At 36.5% G+C, this 18,762-nt stretch overlaps 1 protein-coding gene across 3 annotated transcripts; it reads right to left on the bottom strand.

Moving 5' to 3' along the window:
- Positions 1-1,656: 1,656 nt before the first annotated feature.
- Positions 1,657-18,660, bottom strand: LOC127179465 (kelch-like protein 28). Of its 3 annotated transcripts, XM_051132997.1 has the most exons (8): positions 18,499-18,660; positions 18,183-18,231; positions 15,039-15,299; positions 13,157-13,794; positions 10,771-11,214; positions 8,607-8,815; positions 4,902-4,962; positions 4,651-4,818 (listed from the first exon to the last, which is right to left on the bottom strand). In XM_051132997.1, the coding sequence occupies exons 3-8, from the start codon at positions 15,297-15,299 to the stop codon at positions 4,797-4,799; spliced, it is 1,635 nt and encodes a 544-aa protein (XP_050988954.1). In that variant the 5' UTR covers positions 18,183-18,231; positions 18,499-18,660; the 3' UTR covers positions 4,651-4,796. The 3 variants fall into 3 exon arrangements, with proteins under 3 accessions (XP_050988952.1, XP_050988953.1, XP_050988954.1); XM_051132995.1 differs by lacking the exon at positions 4,902-4,962 and having other exon boundaries at positions 1,657-4,818; positions 18,499-18,657; XM_051132996.1 differs by lacking the exons at positions 4,902-4,962; positions 18,499-18,660 and having other exon boundaries at positions 1,657-4,818; positions 18,183-18,269.
- Between the last annotated feature and the right edge of the window lie 102 nt (positions 18,661-18,762).

Genomic DNA, 18,762 nt, shown 5'->3' with positions numbered 1-18,762 from the left:
ACTTCATGATTTCATTACATCAGCATTAATCAGCCAGTGGATCCTTTGCAGTGAATGGGTGCCGTCAAAATGAAAGTCCAAACAGCTGATAACCACTCCAGTCGATCAGTTCACATCTTGAGAAGACAAAAGCTAAAGCAAATCCAGCATTAAAACATTTTTAACTAAAACACCCAGAGTCCATAATCCATACTAACGCTTTCTCCATTGAAAAAGTGGTCTGGTCTGAATCAGGAGAGAAATCTGCACAGATAAAGCACTGTTTACAAGTCAAAGTGGTATGGATTACGTACAGATTACTGTGATGTTTTTAATCACTTGTTTGGACTCTCATTCTAATGGCACCCATTCACATCCATTGGTGAGACAGTAATGGAATGACATTTCTTTTTCTATTAAATGTCATCTTTTCAAATCATTAGTGACACAAGATTAGGATGAGTTTGTTTGTTCATCAGATTTGTAGAAATGCGTCATTTCATCACTGTCTCACCAATGGATGTGAATGGGTGCCGTCAGAATGAGAGTCCAAACAGCTGATGAAAACATCACAATAATCCACAAGTAATCCACACCACTCCAGTCCATCAGTTCACATCTTGAGAAGACAAAAGATGAAACAAATCCATCAAGACATCATTTTTTTAAACTAAAAACAAATTCATAATGTTGCTTCCTCCATTGGAAAAAATCCATCTCCTGTTGTCTCTCACATCAAAATCCAGCCACATATTTGTTTGTTTAGAGCTGGTTTTGGACTGTTTTGGCTTGTAAACGGTGCTTGATCTGTGCAGATTTCTCTCCTGATTCAGACCAGACCACTTTTTCACTGGAGGAAGTGTTATTATGGATTATGGACTCAATGTATTTTAGTTAAAATGTCTTAATGATGGATTTGTTTCATCTTTTGTCTTCTCAAGATGTGAACTGATGGACTGGAGTGGTGTGGATTACTTGTGGATTATTGTGATGTTTTTAATCAGCTGTTTGGACTCTCATTCTGACGGCACCCATTCACATCCATTGGTGAGACACTGATGGAATGACATTTCTTTTGCTATTCAATGTCATCTTTTCAGATCATTAATGATACAAGTTTAGGATGAGTTTGTTCATCAGATTTGTAGAAATGTGTCATTGCATCACTGTTTCACCGATGGATGTGAATGGGTGCCGTCAGAATGAGAGTCCAAACAGCTGATTAAAACATCACAATAATCCACAAGTAATCCACACCACTCCAGTCCATCAGTTCACATCTTGAGAAGACAAAAGATGAAACAATCCTACATTAAGACATTTTTAACTCAAATATGAGTCCATAATCTATAATAACACTTCCTCCAGTATAAAAAAAAAAAAAGTCCATCTCCTGTTCACATCAAAATCCAGCCACATATTTTGTTTAGGGCTGTTTTGGCTTAGAGCTGATTTTGGCAGATTTCTCTCCTGATTCAAACCAGACCACTTTTTCACCGGAGGAAGTGTTATCATGGATTACGGACTCATTCTGATGGCACCCATTCACATCCATTAGTGAGACAGTGATGGAATGACAAATTTCTTCAAATCTGATGAAGAAATCCTAATCTTGGCTAGTTTTTCAAGTGAATTAATGCTTAAATATGAGGCAGAAAGAGACTGGAGTCTTGCAGAATCATTTCCAGGCCTTTATTTCTCGACTGGTTGAGCTGCGACACACATAAATAAACTGGCAGAATACGCTATGCTCTCAACGCTTGATAAAATGTGAAAAATAAATACTGCGTTTGTAGCTAAGGTTATCGGTTTAGTTCCAGTAACAATCCACAGGTTTATAAAAATTCACTCTATTTCAAACACAAGCCAGACGGACGGACAGAAAAAGAAAATGTGGCATCATCATCATCATCCTCATCATCCTCATCATCATCAGGAAAAATGAACAAAAAGTTTAAGACAGTGAGGAAGTCATTCTGGACTGATTCAGATTCAGATTCCCTCGTGAGACGAGCACTTTGGTGAGAGCGGCGATTCAGACACGAACACGAACACCCAACGCCTTCGTTTTGCAGTTTGACGTTTTACACGTATGGCCTTTAGGATCCCACGGGTCGATGGAGAGGAAACGGCCGGACGGAGCCGCTCGCGGTCACGCCAGCGTGATTTCACGTTCTCACCGTCATCTGACCTCCGTCAACGTGAGACTAATGGATCAGAAACCCTCCGAACGACATCGACACGTGATCATCTGCTGCAGACTTCAGTGGATGACGGTGATGAACATTCATGATGCAAGGAAATATTCTTATTGCTAATCAAACACAGATGCTTCTGACAAGCGTTGTTCCCTTTGTGCCTCTGAATGAAGATCTACACTATAATCGTGTTCTGGACTGAGAGACGTCACACGCTTAATGTCCATTCAATCCAAAACACGCTTCTAAAGGCAGTTCAGATCCAAAATGAACATCAGAAGTGTCGAAATCCAGAATAACGAGCAACGAAACGAAGCGACGAGAGCCGTCCAGGTCACAGGATTCCCAAAACACCTTGGCAATTAATGACGAAAATAAAAAAACAGTTGAAGAAAAGTCTTATTGCCTCAAAGGAACTCATATTTACACAGTAGAAAATGGTTTGGTAAGTGCACAACTTTAGTATCTCCACAAACGCACGAGCACACGCCGTCACTCAGACTGAAATGTTGTTTCGATGGGAAACGGAGCTCTGGAGACGCCGCGTCTGCGAGCAGATGAGCGCGGGAACGTTTGGCACCATGTGACCGGCGTCTGACGTCACTCACGCCACGCTCTACTCAAACCGGCGACGTTATTGCGTGATGCTTCATCTGAACGCCACAGGAAATCAAGATTCACACCATGACAACTAAAACAACACAATCCTGAAGAGGAAATTAGCACCAGTCAGTATGAAAGTGTGTTCACACACACACACACACACACACACACACACTCAGGTGAATCTCAGCAAACCCGTCAGGATCACATCCAGCTCACATTGTAACATTTTTTCCATAACAGTTTTCCAGGCAAATACAGAGCAGTAAAAATGATAAAGATTTAAATTTTGTAAATTTGAATTTTAAATATTTGTAGTGTTTTACAGTGTTTTAAATAGCAAATTTCAATGTGACATTATGTACAATTCATCTAAAACAAAAATAAATATATACATACACTGCTGCTCAAAAGTTTGGGATCAGTAAGACTGTTTTTTTAAAGAAGTCTCTTCTGCTCATCTAAGCTGCATTTATTTGATCAAAAATACAGAAAAAAACGTAATATTGCAAAATGTTATTACAATATAAAATAATGGTTTTTAATTTTAATATCCTGTAAAATATAATTTATTCCTGAGATGCAAAGCTGAATTTTCATCAGCTGTTACTCCAGTCTTAAGTGTCACATGATCCTTCAGAAATCATTCTAATATGCTGATTTATTATTAGAATTATCAATGTTGGAAACAGTTGAGCTGCCAAATATTTTTTTTGGAACCTGTGATTCTTTTTTCAGGATTCTTTGATGAATAACAAGTTAAAAAGAACAGAATTTATTCACAATACAAATTTTTTATAACAATGTAAATCTATACTATCACTTTTTATTAATTAACACATCCTTGGTGAATAAAGGAATTAATTTCTTTCAAAAAAAAGAAAGAATAAAAATTTACTGACCCCAAATGTTTGACCAGTAGTGTATATTGTTAGAAAATATTTTATTTTAAATAAATGCTGTTTTTTTTTCAACCTTTTATTGATCAAAGAATCCTGAAAAAAGGATCACAGGTTCCAGAAAAATATTAAGCAGCACAACTGTTTTCAATATTGATAATTATAATAATAAATCAGTATATTAGAATGATTTCTGAAGGATCATGTGACACTGAAGACTGGAGTAATGATGCAGAAAATTCAGCTTTGCATCAGAGGAATAAATTATATTTTAAAGTATGTTAAAATAAAAAACATTATTTTATATTGTAATAACATTTTGCAAAATCACTGTTTTCTCTGTATTTTTGATCAAATAAATGCAGCCTTGATGAGCAGAAGAGACTTCTTTTAAAAAAGACTGATCCCAAACTTTTGAGCGGCAGTGCATATATATATATATATATATTTTCTGACTTTGTGTTGAAACATGAGCCACATGTGTTTTGATGAGATTCACTCATTTCCAGCTGAAGGGACACAAATGAGCGCATGAATCAGACACAAACACACACAGTCAGTGCAGTGGCTTTGATACACACACACACACACACACACACACACAGCTGTATGTAGAGGACAGAAGCAGCCCTTATCACGAGTCCCACGCTTCTCCTCCAGAGCGAAGCGCCGATTTAACTCATGCATCGCTCACACACACACACTCACTCACACACACTCGCCGCATGTGCGTCCTTCATCAGAAGCCTTGAAATGTAAAGGGGGAAGAGCCGGGCGCTCCGCGTCCTCCGAGGGTTTGTGGAAGGCTCTGGTGTTCATCTGACCTGTGCTTCGGTGCCGGCGGCGGCCGCGCGTCCGCAAACGCTCCGCGTCCCAGCGCCGGCTGGAGCAAACGCCGCCGGGTGAGCGGGAAACACACTCCAGAAACAAAGCCAGTTCCCCTCGCGTCTCTGACAGTCAGCCGGGCGCCCAGGGTCAAAGGGCGGTCAGGCCGAAGTTACAGCGGCAGTACATCATTCCGCTGGAGTCGTGCCAGCTGTCCGTGATGGGGTCGTACCGCTGGACCGTGTTCAGGTACGACGAGCCCGAGTGACCGCCCACCACGTAGAGGTAGTTGTCAACCACAGCAGAGCCCACGCCTGACCACAAACACAACATCGACACATCAGCACAGAAAACACACACAGCTTCATACAGATACTGTCAAATGAAACTCCAGGACTTTTCAATCACCACTTTTTGGATTTTCAAGGATCTCACTGTCAAACATTGTCTTTCAAATTCTAAAAAAAACAGAAACAGAAAATACACAAATAAAACAAAATGGCAAAAACAAAGCAAAGCACATGTAAAGTATGCAATGATGTCAACAAAAAGAGAAAAAGAAATTTCTTTGCAAGTGACTTTTCTTTCTGGTTTAAAGATGTTTTCTTTAGATTTTTTTGACTGGTCAGAAGAGAATATAGGAAAACAGAACTTCATTTAAAATCTCTCTACAGCTCTTCTTCTTTTCTCTCTCTCTATTCATCCTATGTGTTCTCTAAAAGTGTGCATTTATTACTTTCTTTGAACCCAGCAACACATTCTTTACTCCAAAAACAAACAAACAAAAAATATATGGTTACTATAGTTAAACCATGGCGAACACAAATGAATAATACTTTTGCTACACTAACCATAGTTTAACCATGGTATTTGTATTAAAAATGTGGTTATACAAAAAACATGGTTACCACATTTTTAATTAAAAAGCAGGAAAAAATATTTGCGAACCTGCTCCGAAGTGTAAATCAAATGAGTCGCGATCTGAATAATGATTCGCGAAACCACATTTCAGATAAGGAATCAGAACGCGGATCGCGAATCATTTAATTCGCGAAATGACTCGCAAACCCGCTCCGAACTTCCGATCTAAATCAAATGATTTGCGATCTGAAGTCACATATGAATCAAATTGTTCGCGATACGCAATGTTCCAATCTAAATCAAATTATTCACGAGACGCTCCGGTCCAGATCTGAATCAAATGTTTCGCGATTCGTGATTTGAATTCCCGATCTGAAGCAAGTGATTCGCGCTCTGAAGTCCCGATCTGAATAAATGATTTGCGAGTCGTGATTTGTAGTCTCGAACTGAATCAAATGATTCGCGATTCGTGATTTGAATTCCCGATCTGAATCAAGTGATTTGCGAGGTCCCGATCTGAATCAAATGATTTGCGATTCGTGATTTGAATTCCCGATCTGAAGCAAGTGATTCGCGAGGTCCCGATCTGAATCAGATGATTCGCGCTCTGAAGTCCCGATCTGAATAAATGATTTGCGAGTCGTGATTTGTAGTCTCGAACTGAATCAAATGATTCGCGATTCGTGATTTGAATTCCCGATCTGAAGCAAGTGATTTGCGAGGTCCCGATCTGAATCAAATGATTCGCTATCCGATTGAAGTGCTTCGAAACAGTGAATAATTTTGCAATGGTTTAACTGATTTGGAGTTTCACCCATCACTATACGTGCTTTTTAAAATCATTACAAGTGATGTCGAAATTAAAAAAATGAATGTCTTTTTTAATTTGAGTTGGTTTTTGCTAGTGAATCGCTTGAACTGAATGATCGAAGTCACGAGGTTTGAATCAATCGGAGCGGTTCCAGTGTAAATGACTCACTCAATTGATTCGGTTCATCTGTTCATCCGCTTTTCTTGTCTTCAGTCATGTTTACACTGAGCCGATTATGATTAATAAGCAGATAAACGGCATAAGCATAAACCGGTCACACAGGTAGTTTTTCGCCGCTATATGAAATGTATTTATTTGACACCAAACCCCTGCGATCGCTGACTGAACTTCCTATATAAGAATATAAATTTGACATAAACTGCCTGCTGATACTGTTAAGTACCTGAGGATTCTGTATATGAATATGAAATGTATTTGACAGGAAGTGCAGCGTTAGTGCAGATTTTAGCGCTTCCTGACAGCGTTTTGCAGTAAAGAAGGCAGCAAACATCACAAGACTCTTTCATGATCCAGAAAATAATAAACTGTGTTCTCATCTGGTGAAGCAGAATCGGTTCAGACAAAACGCTGCATCTGTAACTGATTGAGAGGATCACATCAGAACCGACAACATATCAAACACTCAGAGTCACATAAGCAAACGATTGTTTTGACCTCACTACAGGGAAATAACAGGTTAATGATGTGCATGGAAACGGGTAAAACTGGTTATTTAAATAAGCTGATATATGTGAGTAACCAGTTTACTGCTGTACAAGTAAACATGCTCTCTGGATTTATGACATTAACTGAAATAAACAAAACAAGTATGATGTTTACAAATAAAATACAACAAAGAGAACATCCAAGACTAGGTGAACCGGTTTACTGCTAGTGAAACTTGTGAAACACTCCATTAATATGACGAGCTGCAGCTCAAAATACATGTTAGATGGAAACATTGTGCATTATGATGGAGTTTGTAGCTTCATTCACTAGATTTGAAATAGTTTGAGCACTGCTGTCATCTCACACCATTCAACACAATCTCACATTTATCCTGGTGCACACTGTAATAAATACTTGAGACTTTACCAGGCCTTACATTTCAAAAAGTCAAATGCAAGTACTTTATATGAAACTAAAAGCGCCAATAGGTGGTGGGAAGTCACTGTTTTAATAAGAGTCAATATGAGTCATAGAATCACTCATTCAACCGATTCATTCAAACAGCTGAATGTGTTTAAAACTGAGTCAATGAATCATTGACTCACTAAATTCATTCAAACGGCTGATTTATTTAGAAGTAAACCAAGCGGCTTTATTTACCAAAGACTCACTGAATCGTTGACTCACTCGATTCATTCGAACAGCTGATACATTCAGAAGTAAAACAAGCGGCTTTATTTACCAATGACTCACTGAATCGTTGACTCACTCGATTCATTCGAACGGCTGATACATTCAGAAGTAAACCAAGCGGCTTTATTTACCACTGACTCACTGAATCGTTGACTCATTTGATTCATTTGAACGGCTGATTCATTCAGAAGTAAACCAAGCGGCTTTATTTACCAATGACTCACTGAATCGTTGACTCATTCGATTCATTTGAACGGCTGATTCATTCAGAAGTAAACCAAGCGGCTTTATTTACCAATGACTCACTGAATCGTTGACTCATTCGATTCATTTGAACGGCTGATACATTCAGAAGTAAACCAAGCGGCTTTATTTACCACTGACTCACTGAATCGTTGACTCATTCGATTCATTCGAACAGCTGATACATTCAGAAGTAAAACAAGCGGCTTTATTTACCAATGACTCACTGAATCGTTGACTCATTTGATTCATTTGAACGGCTGATTCATTCAGAAGTAAACCAAGCGGCTTTATTTACCACTGACTCACTGAATCGTTGACTCATTCGATTCATTCGAACGGCTGATTCATTCAGAAGTAAACCAAGCGGCTTTATTTACCAATGACTCACTGAATCGTTGACTCACTCGATTCATTCGAACAGCTGATTCATTCAGAAGTAAAACAAGCGGCTTTATTTACCAATGACTCACTGAATCGTCGACTCACTCGATTCATTCAGTATTGAATCTCTGCCGTGTTGTTTAGAGACGCTTGTGTTCTGCTGCGGTTTTGATTGGAACAGTTTTAATTTTACAATCTTGTGTCTAAAACGTAACACAATATGAACTTCTTGTTTATTGAACTGTTGTACGAATCAATGGTGCAGATATTGGGGGGAATCAGCACTCTTGCTGGTGTGATATTGATAAACTCTATCATATGATAGAAATATAAAAGGGTCATTTTTGGCCTCACATGTTGAAGATTAGCCTCATATAACTGCATTCTAGTAGACTCCATCACACAGTCGTTCTGGTTGGTTCAGTGCGGTGTGACTCTCACCCGTGCGCGGCTCGTTCATGGGTCGACACGCCGTCCACTGGTTCTGATGCGGGTCGTATCGCTCGATGCTGGACAGGTGAGACACGCCGTTGTGTCCGCCGACGACGAAGATGAAGCCCAGCATCACGCCCACGCCGAAGTTAATGCGCTTGTCGGCCATCGGTGCCACCATATCCCAGGAGTCTTTGCTTGGGTCGTATCTCTCCACACTGAAACACACATCAGTCACCAATCAACTCTCTGCTTCCTGGCCAAACTCGGGCAGTAGCACTAGAAATACTTGATTTGACAAACACCGCTAATCTCCAATATAACGCCACAGCAGCGCTAAGCAAATATCATTCGCATTTCACTATTATTCAAACACTGCTGATGTGTGCGTAGTTTGAGCTGGAATAACCCGTGAAATCACATATGAATGACCACTGGCCCCGTGAAACATCTGAAACCATGGCAGTGTCCCGTGAGTCTGTGTTCTTTCCAAAACTCTCGACACATGTTTAGAGAGCCGAAACGCATCTCACGAGAGCCAGCGCTCATGGAGACGCAAGCACAACACAGGAGCGTCCCATGAGCCCCAAACCAGAAGAACATCGAGGATCAGATGAAACTAACCATCTCGTTACTGGAAGTACAGCAGCAAAACCTGCTCATACAGAACTCACATGTCTGTTACTATTAAATACAGACACATCCCCATCTTAACTTAGAACTATAAAAATAAATTGAACTATTAAAGTCATTCAGTTTTTTTTTTTTAAATAAGGCCTAGAATATAATTGTGTTTATATTAATTTACTAACCAGTGTTAGTTTGTTATCATTAAAATAGTACCATAGTACTTTTGATAATTTTTTTTGATAACTTTTGTTAATATTTTGAATGATTTTTTTAAAATAATTTTTTATTTTCATTTTATCTAAAGTTTTTTGTTGTGTTTTCAACACTGTTTTTTTGTCTATTTAATTCACTAAAAGTTCATTTAAGTCATTACAGTTTTATTTGAATATAGGCCTTGAATAATTCGACTAATTTACCAACCATGTTATTTTAATATCATTAAGTTAAAAAGGATTATAGCATTTATTAAATATTTAATATTATTTATTATTTATTAAAGAATGTTTTGATGTTTTTGTTTTGTAATTTAGAAATAAAAATTAAAAAATAATGTAGTTTTAATTTGTATTATTTTTTGCTTTTGTTTTCGTTTAATTATTTTCAGTTTTAGTAATTTTTTTCAACTTTTAAATTTACTTCAACTTAAACTAAATGAAAAAATTAAATGTCAAATAACTGAAATATTTACTGAAAATAATGAAGTTTTTTTTTATTTTATTTTAGTTAACATTTATTTTCCTGCTTCCTGTACACTAAATATCATGAATCTTGAACTTAATATGCATTTGTTGATACAAAACTCAACAGTAGTTGATTTAATTAAAACCAGTCATAAGGGTCAATTTTATATTTTTATACATCATCTGAAAGCTGAATAAATATGCTTTCCATTTATGCATGGCTAGGATTGGTTAGGATACGACAATATTTGTCTGAGATACAACTATTTGAAAATCTGGAATCTGAGGGTGCAAAAAAAAAAAAAAAATTTAAATACTATGAAAATCACCTTTAAAAGTTGTGCAAATAAAGTTCTTAGCAATGCATATTACTAATCAAAAATTAAGTTTTGATATATTTACAGTAGGAAATTTACGAAATATCTTAATGGAACATGATCTTTACTTAATATCCCAATATTTCTGGCATAAAAGAAAAATCGATTATTTTGACCCATACAATGTAGTTTTGGCTACTGCTACAAATACACCTGTGATACTTAAGACTGGTTTTGTGCTCCAGGGTCACATTTCAGTTAACATACATGTTTGATTGTAATCAGCAAGCCACTGCCCAGAATTAGTTAAATTACTTACATTTTTTTAAATTTAATTAATTTTTTTTAATTATAAGTAAAAGTATTACTTATAACAAATGAACTGTATGTTAAGTAATTTTCAGTTCAGTAAATTAATTTAAATTTAGCTTCAAAACAAACGTGCAAATATTCATTAATAAAGAAGAGCAAAGCAACCCCTTAGAAGCAACAGCAACAGCTCACGATAACAGCACTGCTTCCTCCTTCCAGCAGGGTCTGTGTCACCTGTTCATGTGCGCGGGGCCGTATCCTCCGATGGCGTAGATCATGCCGTCCAGCACGGCGGTGGCGAAGCAGCTGCGCGATTTGGTCATGGGCGCCACCGGCTGCCACTCCTTGACTTTGGGCACGTATTTCTCCACAGACTGCAGGTAGTACTGGCCGTCGTATCCGCCGAGGGCGTACAGCTCGCCCGCCAACACCACCACGCCCAGCGTGCTCCTGCACTCGGCCATGCGCTCCACGGACACCCACGTGTTGCTGTCGGGGTCCCAGCGCTCCACGGTGCTCTCGTGCCGCCGGTAGCTGATGCCCTGTCGCATGTGCGTCGCGATGCCGCCCACCACGTACACCTTCTGCTCCAGAACCGCCACGCCGAACTCGTAGCGCGGCACCGTGAGCGGAGCCAGACCGATCCACGAGTCCGTCTGCGGGAAGTACATCTCCATACTGACAGAAACACACACACACACACACACATTCATCATGAACAGACACAACTAATGCTTCCATCAAGCTGCAGCAGCATAACACCACATCAATCATCTTCTCTAAATTAAATAATTATTAGTTTAACAATTTTAACAATTTTAACTATTTTAGATGTGTATATATATATATATATATATATATACTGTATATATGGGTCAAAGACATTAAGATGTCCATATACAAAAAAAAAAAAAAAAAAAACTACAAAAGTGATTTTATGTTCATAGAAAGCACATTAAATGTAAGTAAAGTGTCTACTTTTAAGGTTTCAAATAAGATTTTGGAGAATAAAATGTCAAAAATCGGTTGAAATAATGTTACATTGTCATTCAGTGTAACAATATATAAAATATATAAAAGATTAAGGGAGCACATTCAATTTTATTGTGTTTTAAATGAGTAAAAAATTCTAACTGACAAATGGGCAAAACCTACGATAGCGGCACATTTTAAAAATGTAGAATTACAACTAATTAGCATTTGTGGTGAAAGTAGTTCATCTTTTCATGTCATAAATTGATTTTTGTTGTAAATATGTCTGACAAGACTGTTACACTGAATGACATTTTAGGTGGTGTCTTCTGTAAATTAGGGGAAAATGTATGATATTAATTTTTTGCTCAGAAAAACAAAAACGCAATTACATTAAACAGAAAACTTTTAAATGTTTTTTTTTTTTTGAAAAACAACAATAATTTAAAGCAGTATTACACTTATTGTTTTTATGCTTAAACCCTTTTTTGTCTTTGACCCATATATATATATATATATATATATATATATATATATATATATATATATATATATATGTATGTGTGTATGTTTGTATTAATACATTTACATATACATAAATACACACACACACAAACAATTACTTTTTTAAATACTTACAAATTAATAATAAAGTAATTGTTCATTCGGACTGACATAATGTTGTAAATGTAATTACTTAAATGCTATAAAAATAATTACCAATTAATAATAAATGTATAAAAAATCATTATTTATTTACTTACATTCTATTTAAATTTTTTTACAGATTAATACCTTAAATTTAATTACAGATTAATACATTAAAATGATTACAGAATTTTTTTTACAGAATTTTTTTGCTGTAAAATAAATGTTTATTAAAATTATTATTATTATTAAATACTATTTTTAATTGTATAGTGAAATAATGTTATTACATGTATTATTTATAGTATTATTTATTATTTTGTTCAAATTTGTAACACGTATTATTTATAGTAATTTAAAAATTGATTATTATTATTGTTAATACTAAATTTGTATTTAGTAATAACAATAATAATAATAATTATCATCATCATCATTATTAGTCATTTTAAAATATTTTCTGGGGGGCCTACAACAAACCTTTTTATCATTTTTTACAAATCACATTTTAAATTTCAATTGCAATTTTTTACCATAAACAAAACCCCTAAATAAGTGTTATTTTTATTATTTATTACATACTATTATAGTTTTCGTTAATATTTTGAGTTAGATTTTTTGTCATTTTTTAAAAAGTCTACACATTTTATAATAATTTTTCATTTTAATTTTTTTTAAATACATGAAGTTAAACTAAAAGAAAATGAGAAATGTCCCCTAGTAAACTAGCTGAAATAAAATCTACAGAAACTGGTTACACTTTATTTTGAAGGTGTCCTTGTTACAGTGTAACTATACTGAGTAATAATGATTAACTGCATGTACTTACTGTATGGTTAGAGTTAGGCTTAGGGTTACTTGCATGCAATTACTTGTAATTAACCGATATTATAATAGTAAGTGCATGTAACGTGTAACAAGGTCACCTTAAAATAAAGTGTTAGCAAACAAACGTATTTTATTTCACTTTAATTAGCTTTGTTAACCCAGCCCTACTCACCTTTCCAGCGTGGCGAAGAGTCCGGCTTTTCCTCCGACGGCCAGCAGGACTTTGGGAGCGCAGCGCGGCCGCGTGGACAGCACCGTCTGGTAGGAGAGCCGGTGCTCGGGCATGAAGTGGTACTTGAGCGCCTCGTTGAGCAGGTGTTTGCAGGCGTGGTCGTCGCGGATCAGGTGATTGGCCTCGTAGAGTCGCGTCAGGAACTTGACGCTGAGCAGCGGCAGCCGCACGCAGTGCAGGAGCTGAGCCAGATACTGCTGCCGCTCCGTCAGGTCGTACTTGATCCAGGACTCCAGCGCGTAGAACACGCTCTCCTCCGTCAGCACGTTCAGGCAGTCGTTGGACACGATCTCGTCCAGCTCGGCGCGCGTCAGCTCGAAGAACTCCTCCGTCTGGCACACCTCCTCGAAGTTCTGGCAGATGAATTTGGTGGCGGCCAGACACAGGTCGTGGCAGCCGTAGGTCTCGGCGAAGCGCGAGATCCCGATGCAGTTGCCGGCGTCCAGCTGACTCTCCAGGAAGCTGCAGCACTCCTTCAGAACCAGCTTGACCTGCAGCAGGTTGGCGGCAGGAAGCAGAGACTCCACCGTTTCCTGCGAGATGAAGACGGTTCCTGTGTAGGCGTACTCCACTATGGCCTGAAGAGGAGACGGAAACAGAGCGGGGAATTAAACACACCATCGACACACTGGTCTGTAGAGTCACACATGAGCTTTACTGCGGCACACGTCACTCAACACAAGCACAAAAACAGGCCTAGGTCACGTTTTTCCACCAAATCAATACATTTGCCCCCACACACTCACACACTCACACACTCATCATGTCAATGCGTTTGAATGTTTCACTTTAGATCAGTTTTGTAATTCTCACTATTCTCAGTGGTGAAAGTCATTAAATTCTCATTAATGTCAACTAAATATATGTTACCAAAATGTTTAAAAAATAAGTTACAAAAAAAAAAATAGTAAATATAACTTTAACTGTATTAAAGAAATTGAACACAAATGTTCTTATTCATATATATATATATACAATTTTTGAACATCATTATTTGATTAAATATTTGCTAAATATACATACAAAATTATATTGATACAAAAATAATTAATATAAATATAAATAATAATTACAATGCATATTATTATAGTGCTATATATAATTTTTTTAGCAAATAATCATGTACTATATCTATATATATATATATAGTACATGATTATTTGCTAAAATGTCAATATAGATTTTAAAAATTACATTAAATTAAATAAAGATACAAAAATAAATAACATTAATAATAACTACAATGCATATTATTATAGTGTTTGCCCTATATATATTTTATTTTATTTTATTTTGTTTTAGGGTAAAGTAGGACTTGTTCATGTTCAGCTGACTAAATCAGTGATTTGTTAGTGCATATGAATGTTTTAACTTCTGTTTTATAACTTTCATATATAATTCTCAATAGTAACTGTCATTAAAAAAAATCGCCTTAATTCAAAACTAATTAAATCCACAATTTATTGCTTTGATTTAAACAATCAAATTACAGTAACTTAGTATAAAAATAAGCACTGAATAAATAAGATTGTATTTATTTATTCAGTGCTTAAATAAGTAAAATATATATAAAATATGTGTATATACATTAAAAAAAAAAAAAAAAAAAAAAAAAAAAAAAAGGAATTTATACACCAGCATGAATTTATAAATATTTAACAATTTAAATAATTATAATGAAAATTATTTTCAAAATAAAAAAGGTAAAAAAAACAGCCGATTATTTGTTAATATGACCTGAACCTACAGAGATTCACCCAGAAGAGCTAAATCACTGATTACTGTCTGTGCTGTAAGGGTTTGTTGGGACGTGAGCGCTGACCTTGAGCGCGGCTTCATCGATGCACTGGAACTCCACCTCGGACGTCTCTTTCTCGGACAGGTTTCCGGTGAACATGGCCTTGAAGTAGGGGCTGATGCTGGCCAGCACCACTTTGTGCGCGTGGATCTTGGCGTCTCCCACCCGCAGCACGATGTCGCAGAGCTCGTGATCCTGTCGCAGGAGCTGCAGACCCTGCAGGAGCTGCTCGGAGTGAGGACGCGTCAGGCTCGCAAACATGTACGGTTTGGCCTGCTGCTCCATCTGACAAACACAGAGACAACACTCACCATTCACTGTCACAGCACACACTCGCCCAGTTCAGACAGTCAGATACAGACAAACTTGAGTTTGAACATGTTTAATGAAGAGGATCTTCCTGCAAACGCTGCATTTATGGTTTCTGAAGCGCATCTGGAACAATCAGCCAAACTGACAAAGTTTCATTCTTAGTTTTAAACCTAAGAGCAGTGAGAGTCAGCAGCTCAGTGCGGTTTGATTATGAAGGACAGAATCAGAGTTCAGACTCACGAGAGCGTTCTTCAGTTCTTGAGGGACATTAAACTCCCAGAAGATCAGAAGATGAACAAACAGCAGCAGTCAGGAGACTCTACACCACGAGAAACACTTCCACAATCTCACAAAGCTCACGCCACAGTCTCACAGTTCTCAAATACAGACATAAAGGCAAATGCAGTGACCCAAAATTAGTATACTTTCAGAAAAGCCTGTTTCTGCCACAGAATAAAAAAGTTAATATAAAGGTGATTTTTTAAATCTCTCAATTTTGACTCATTTTCTCAAAATTCCATGAAAAGTCACAATTGTGAGAAACTCAGAACTGTGAGAAAAAAGGTCAGGATTGCTGGATATAAAGTCAAATCTGCAAGATATTAAATTGCAAGGAAAAAAAAATCAGAACTGCAAGAAATAAATTGAAGAACTGGGCAAGTCAGTGTGGAAAAAAAAAACAACAACACAGAATATGAACTGAGAATTGTGAGATATAAATGTAAAACTGTGAGATATAAACATCATAATTCTAAAAAGAAAAATTAATCGTGAGATAAAAGTCACCCCAAAGATTGCAAGTACCTTTTTATTGTTTATGGCATAGATTTTTTCAATTTCAATTGCAAGTTTTTATCCAGCAATTCTGATTTTTATCCCAAAACTGCCTAAAAAGTCACAATTTCCTTTGTATTGTGTGGCAAATAAAAATTTATATACATAGAAAATGAATCAATATATCTACATTGCTGCTCTAAAGTTTGGGATCGGTAATGTTTTTTAAAGAAGTCTCTTCTGCTCATCAAGGCTGCATTTATTTGATCAAAAATACAGAAAAAACACAGTAATACTGCAAAATTATGTTACAATATAAAATAATGTTTTCCATTTTTAATAGATTTTAAAATGTAATTTATTCCTGTGTTGCGCAGCTGAATTTTCAGCATCATTACTCCAGTCTTCAGTGTCACGTGATCCTTCAGAAATCATTCTAATATGCAGATTTATTATTATAATTATCAATGTTGGAAACAGTTGTGCTGCTTAATTTATTTGTTTATTTATTACTTTTTTTAAATTAATAAGAGGTTAAAAATAACAGCATTTATTTAAAACAGCAAGGGTTTCTAACAATATACACTACTGTTCAAAAGTTCAGGGTCAGTAAATTTTTATTCTTTCTTTTTTTTGAAAGAAATTAATACTTTTATTCACCAAGGATGTGTTAAATTAATAAAAAGTGATAGCAAAGATTTACATTGTTAGGAAAGATTTATATTGTGAATAAATGTTGTTCTTATTAATCAAAGAATCCTAAAAAAAAAAAAAAGAATCACAAGTTCCAAAAAATATTAAGCAGCACAACTGTTTCCAACATTAATAATTCTAATAACAAATCAGCATATTAGAATGATTTCTGAAGGATCGCAGAAAAGCCCGTTTCTGCCACAGAATAAAAAAAAGATAATAAAAAAGATGACTTTTTATATTTCACAGTTTTGACTTGTTTTCTCACAATTCCAAGAAAAAAGACAGAATTTAGATGAGAAATAAGCAAGATATGAATTTAAAACTGTCAAAAACTGCAAGAAATAAATGTAAAATTGTGAAAACTCTGAGAATTTTGATGAAGAATATAGAAGAATGTAAAAATTGCAAGAAATAAACTGAGAACTGTGAGATATACATGTAATGATAGAATGTCATTTTTATCTGAGAAAAATAGCCAGAATTGCTGGATAAAACTTTACAACTGCAATACAAAAAATGGAATAATGTGTGGAATAAAAAAGTAATTGCAACCTTTTATCTCACAATTCATTTTCTTCTCAGAGGTATGACGTTTATCTGTCAAGAAAAAATGAATTGACACAAAAGTCACAATTTTTCTATTCTGTGACAGAAAAAAAAGTGCATGCATTTTATATTTTCACCATTTGTTATTCTGCTCTTCATCATCTGATTCATTACCTGCCTCACTTTAGTGTTATTTTACTGTTTGCTGCTGTAATATCATATATTTAATTTTTCTTGTCATGACTTGTTTTGCATATAATGCTTTGGCATGTAAACACAGTCATGCCAAACACACAAAATCACACAATCATGTCAATAAATCTCTTCAGAAGTGAAATGTAAAATTCTGACATGAATCATCAGCTCAGATCAGGGAGTGTGTTCAAATCACACTGTGTTTGTGTGCTCCCTACACACAGCATCACTGAAGTGTGTCCTCGACACCTACATAGACAGCAAGGGCTCAAAGCTGCTGCTGTACACGCGTGTGTGCTCGAACAGCTGCTGTCTAGACAAACACACGCTCCCTATGTAGACAGCATCAGCAGCTCCCTAGGTTTGACACACAGCCGTTCACATCCACGACCAGCACAAATCACATCAGCGATGAGCGACAACACCAGAGATCACAGCGATCTTCAGACATCACGATCATCTTCATCGGACATCAATCAGCTGATATGAATAAATAAAGCTGCTCATCCCTGCTAACATTAACATTAGCATCAGCACTCACAGCGCAGCTTTAGCACCGACGAGCGCTTAACAAGCGTTTACACTCCGTCAGGCGCGCACATAAAGCAGAAAAGTGCAGGAATAAAAGGTTTAATCCGCGTTTACCTGTATGTCTGGCTGATTTCTGGCAGTTTGAAGCGCAACGCGGCCGCGACTGTCAGGAAAACAAACACAAATCAGCGCATGCGTCACTTCCGGGAAATCAGCGCGCGGAGCAAAATAAAACCTCGGACACGACTGCGATTTTAAAAAGCTTTAATCTGAAAACGACACCTCTGTCAATATCAATATGTGTCTGTGTTAAGTAATATAATAATGATATTAATATTAAATAATATTATTACATCATAGCGCGCATGTATTCGCGGTGAAAAATAATAACAATCAAAATATTAAGCTGTCGAAATTATTTTAAAATTACCTTTCTATTTGTAGTCTTCAAACCCTGATGGAGCCGAAAGAACAAGAGTTTTTCCAAAAGAAAGAACTTCGTTTGTTTGTTTGTCCGCGCGCCATGGTAGTTTTGCACTAGAATAACTCTAAAACTACTGCGTAGATATTTAAAACCTACAAATGTTTATTCAAACGAATGTCTTCACATGCAAATATGCCCGTTAGTCTAATGGACTACACCTCCCATAATGCACCGCGCCCGCCAGCCAGTATGGGGTCAGAGGGCGCGTCG

Source organism: Labeo rohita, chromosome 17 (genome assembly GCF_022985175.1).
Source record: "Labeo rohita strain BAU-BD-2019 chromosome 17, IGBB_LRoh.1.0, whole genome shotgun sequence".
Classification (NCBI taxonomy): domain Eukaryota; kingdom Metazoa; phylum Chordata; class Actinopteri; order Cypriniformes; family Cyprinidae; genus Labeo; species Labeo rohita.
This window is presented reverse-complemented; position numbering and strand designations above follow the sequence as displayed.

What these genes read in the sequence shown, in the direction of transcription:
- LOC127179465 (XM_051132995.1), bottom strand. Translation starts at nt 15,299, where the DNA reads ATGGAGCAGCAGGCCAAACCGTACATGTTTGCGAGCCTGACGCGTCCT. An exon ending in TCGATGAAGCCGCGCTCAAG is followed by an intron (nt 13,795 to 15,038) that starts GTCAGCGCTCAC and finishes TCTCCTCTTCAG; the next exon opens with GCCATAGTGGAGTACGCCTA. An exon ending in CATGAACGAGCCGCGCACGG is followed by an intron (nt 4,819 to 8,606) that starts GTGAGAGTCACA and finishes GTTTGTGGTCAG; the next exon opens with GCGTGGGCTCTGCTGTGGTT.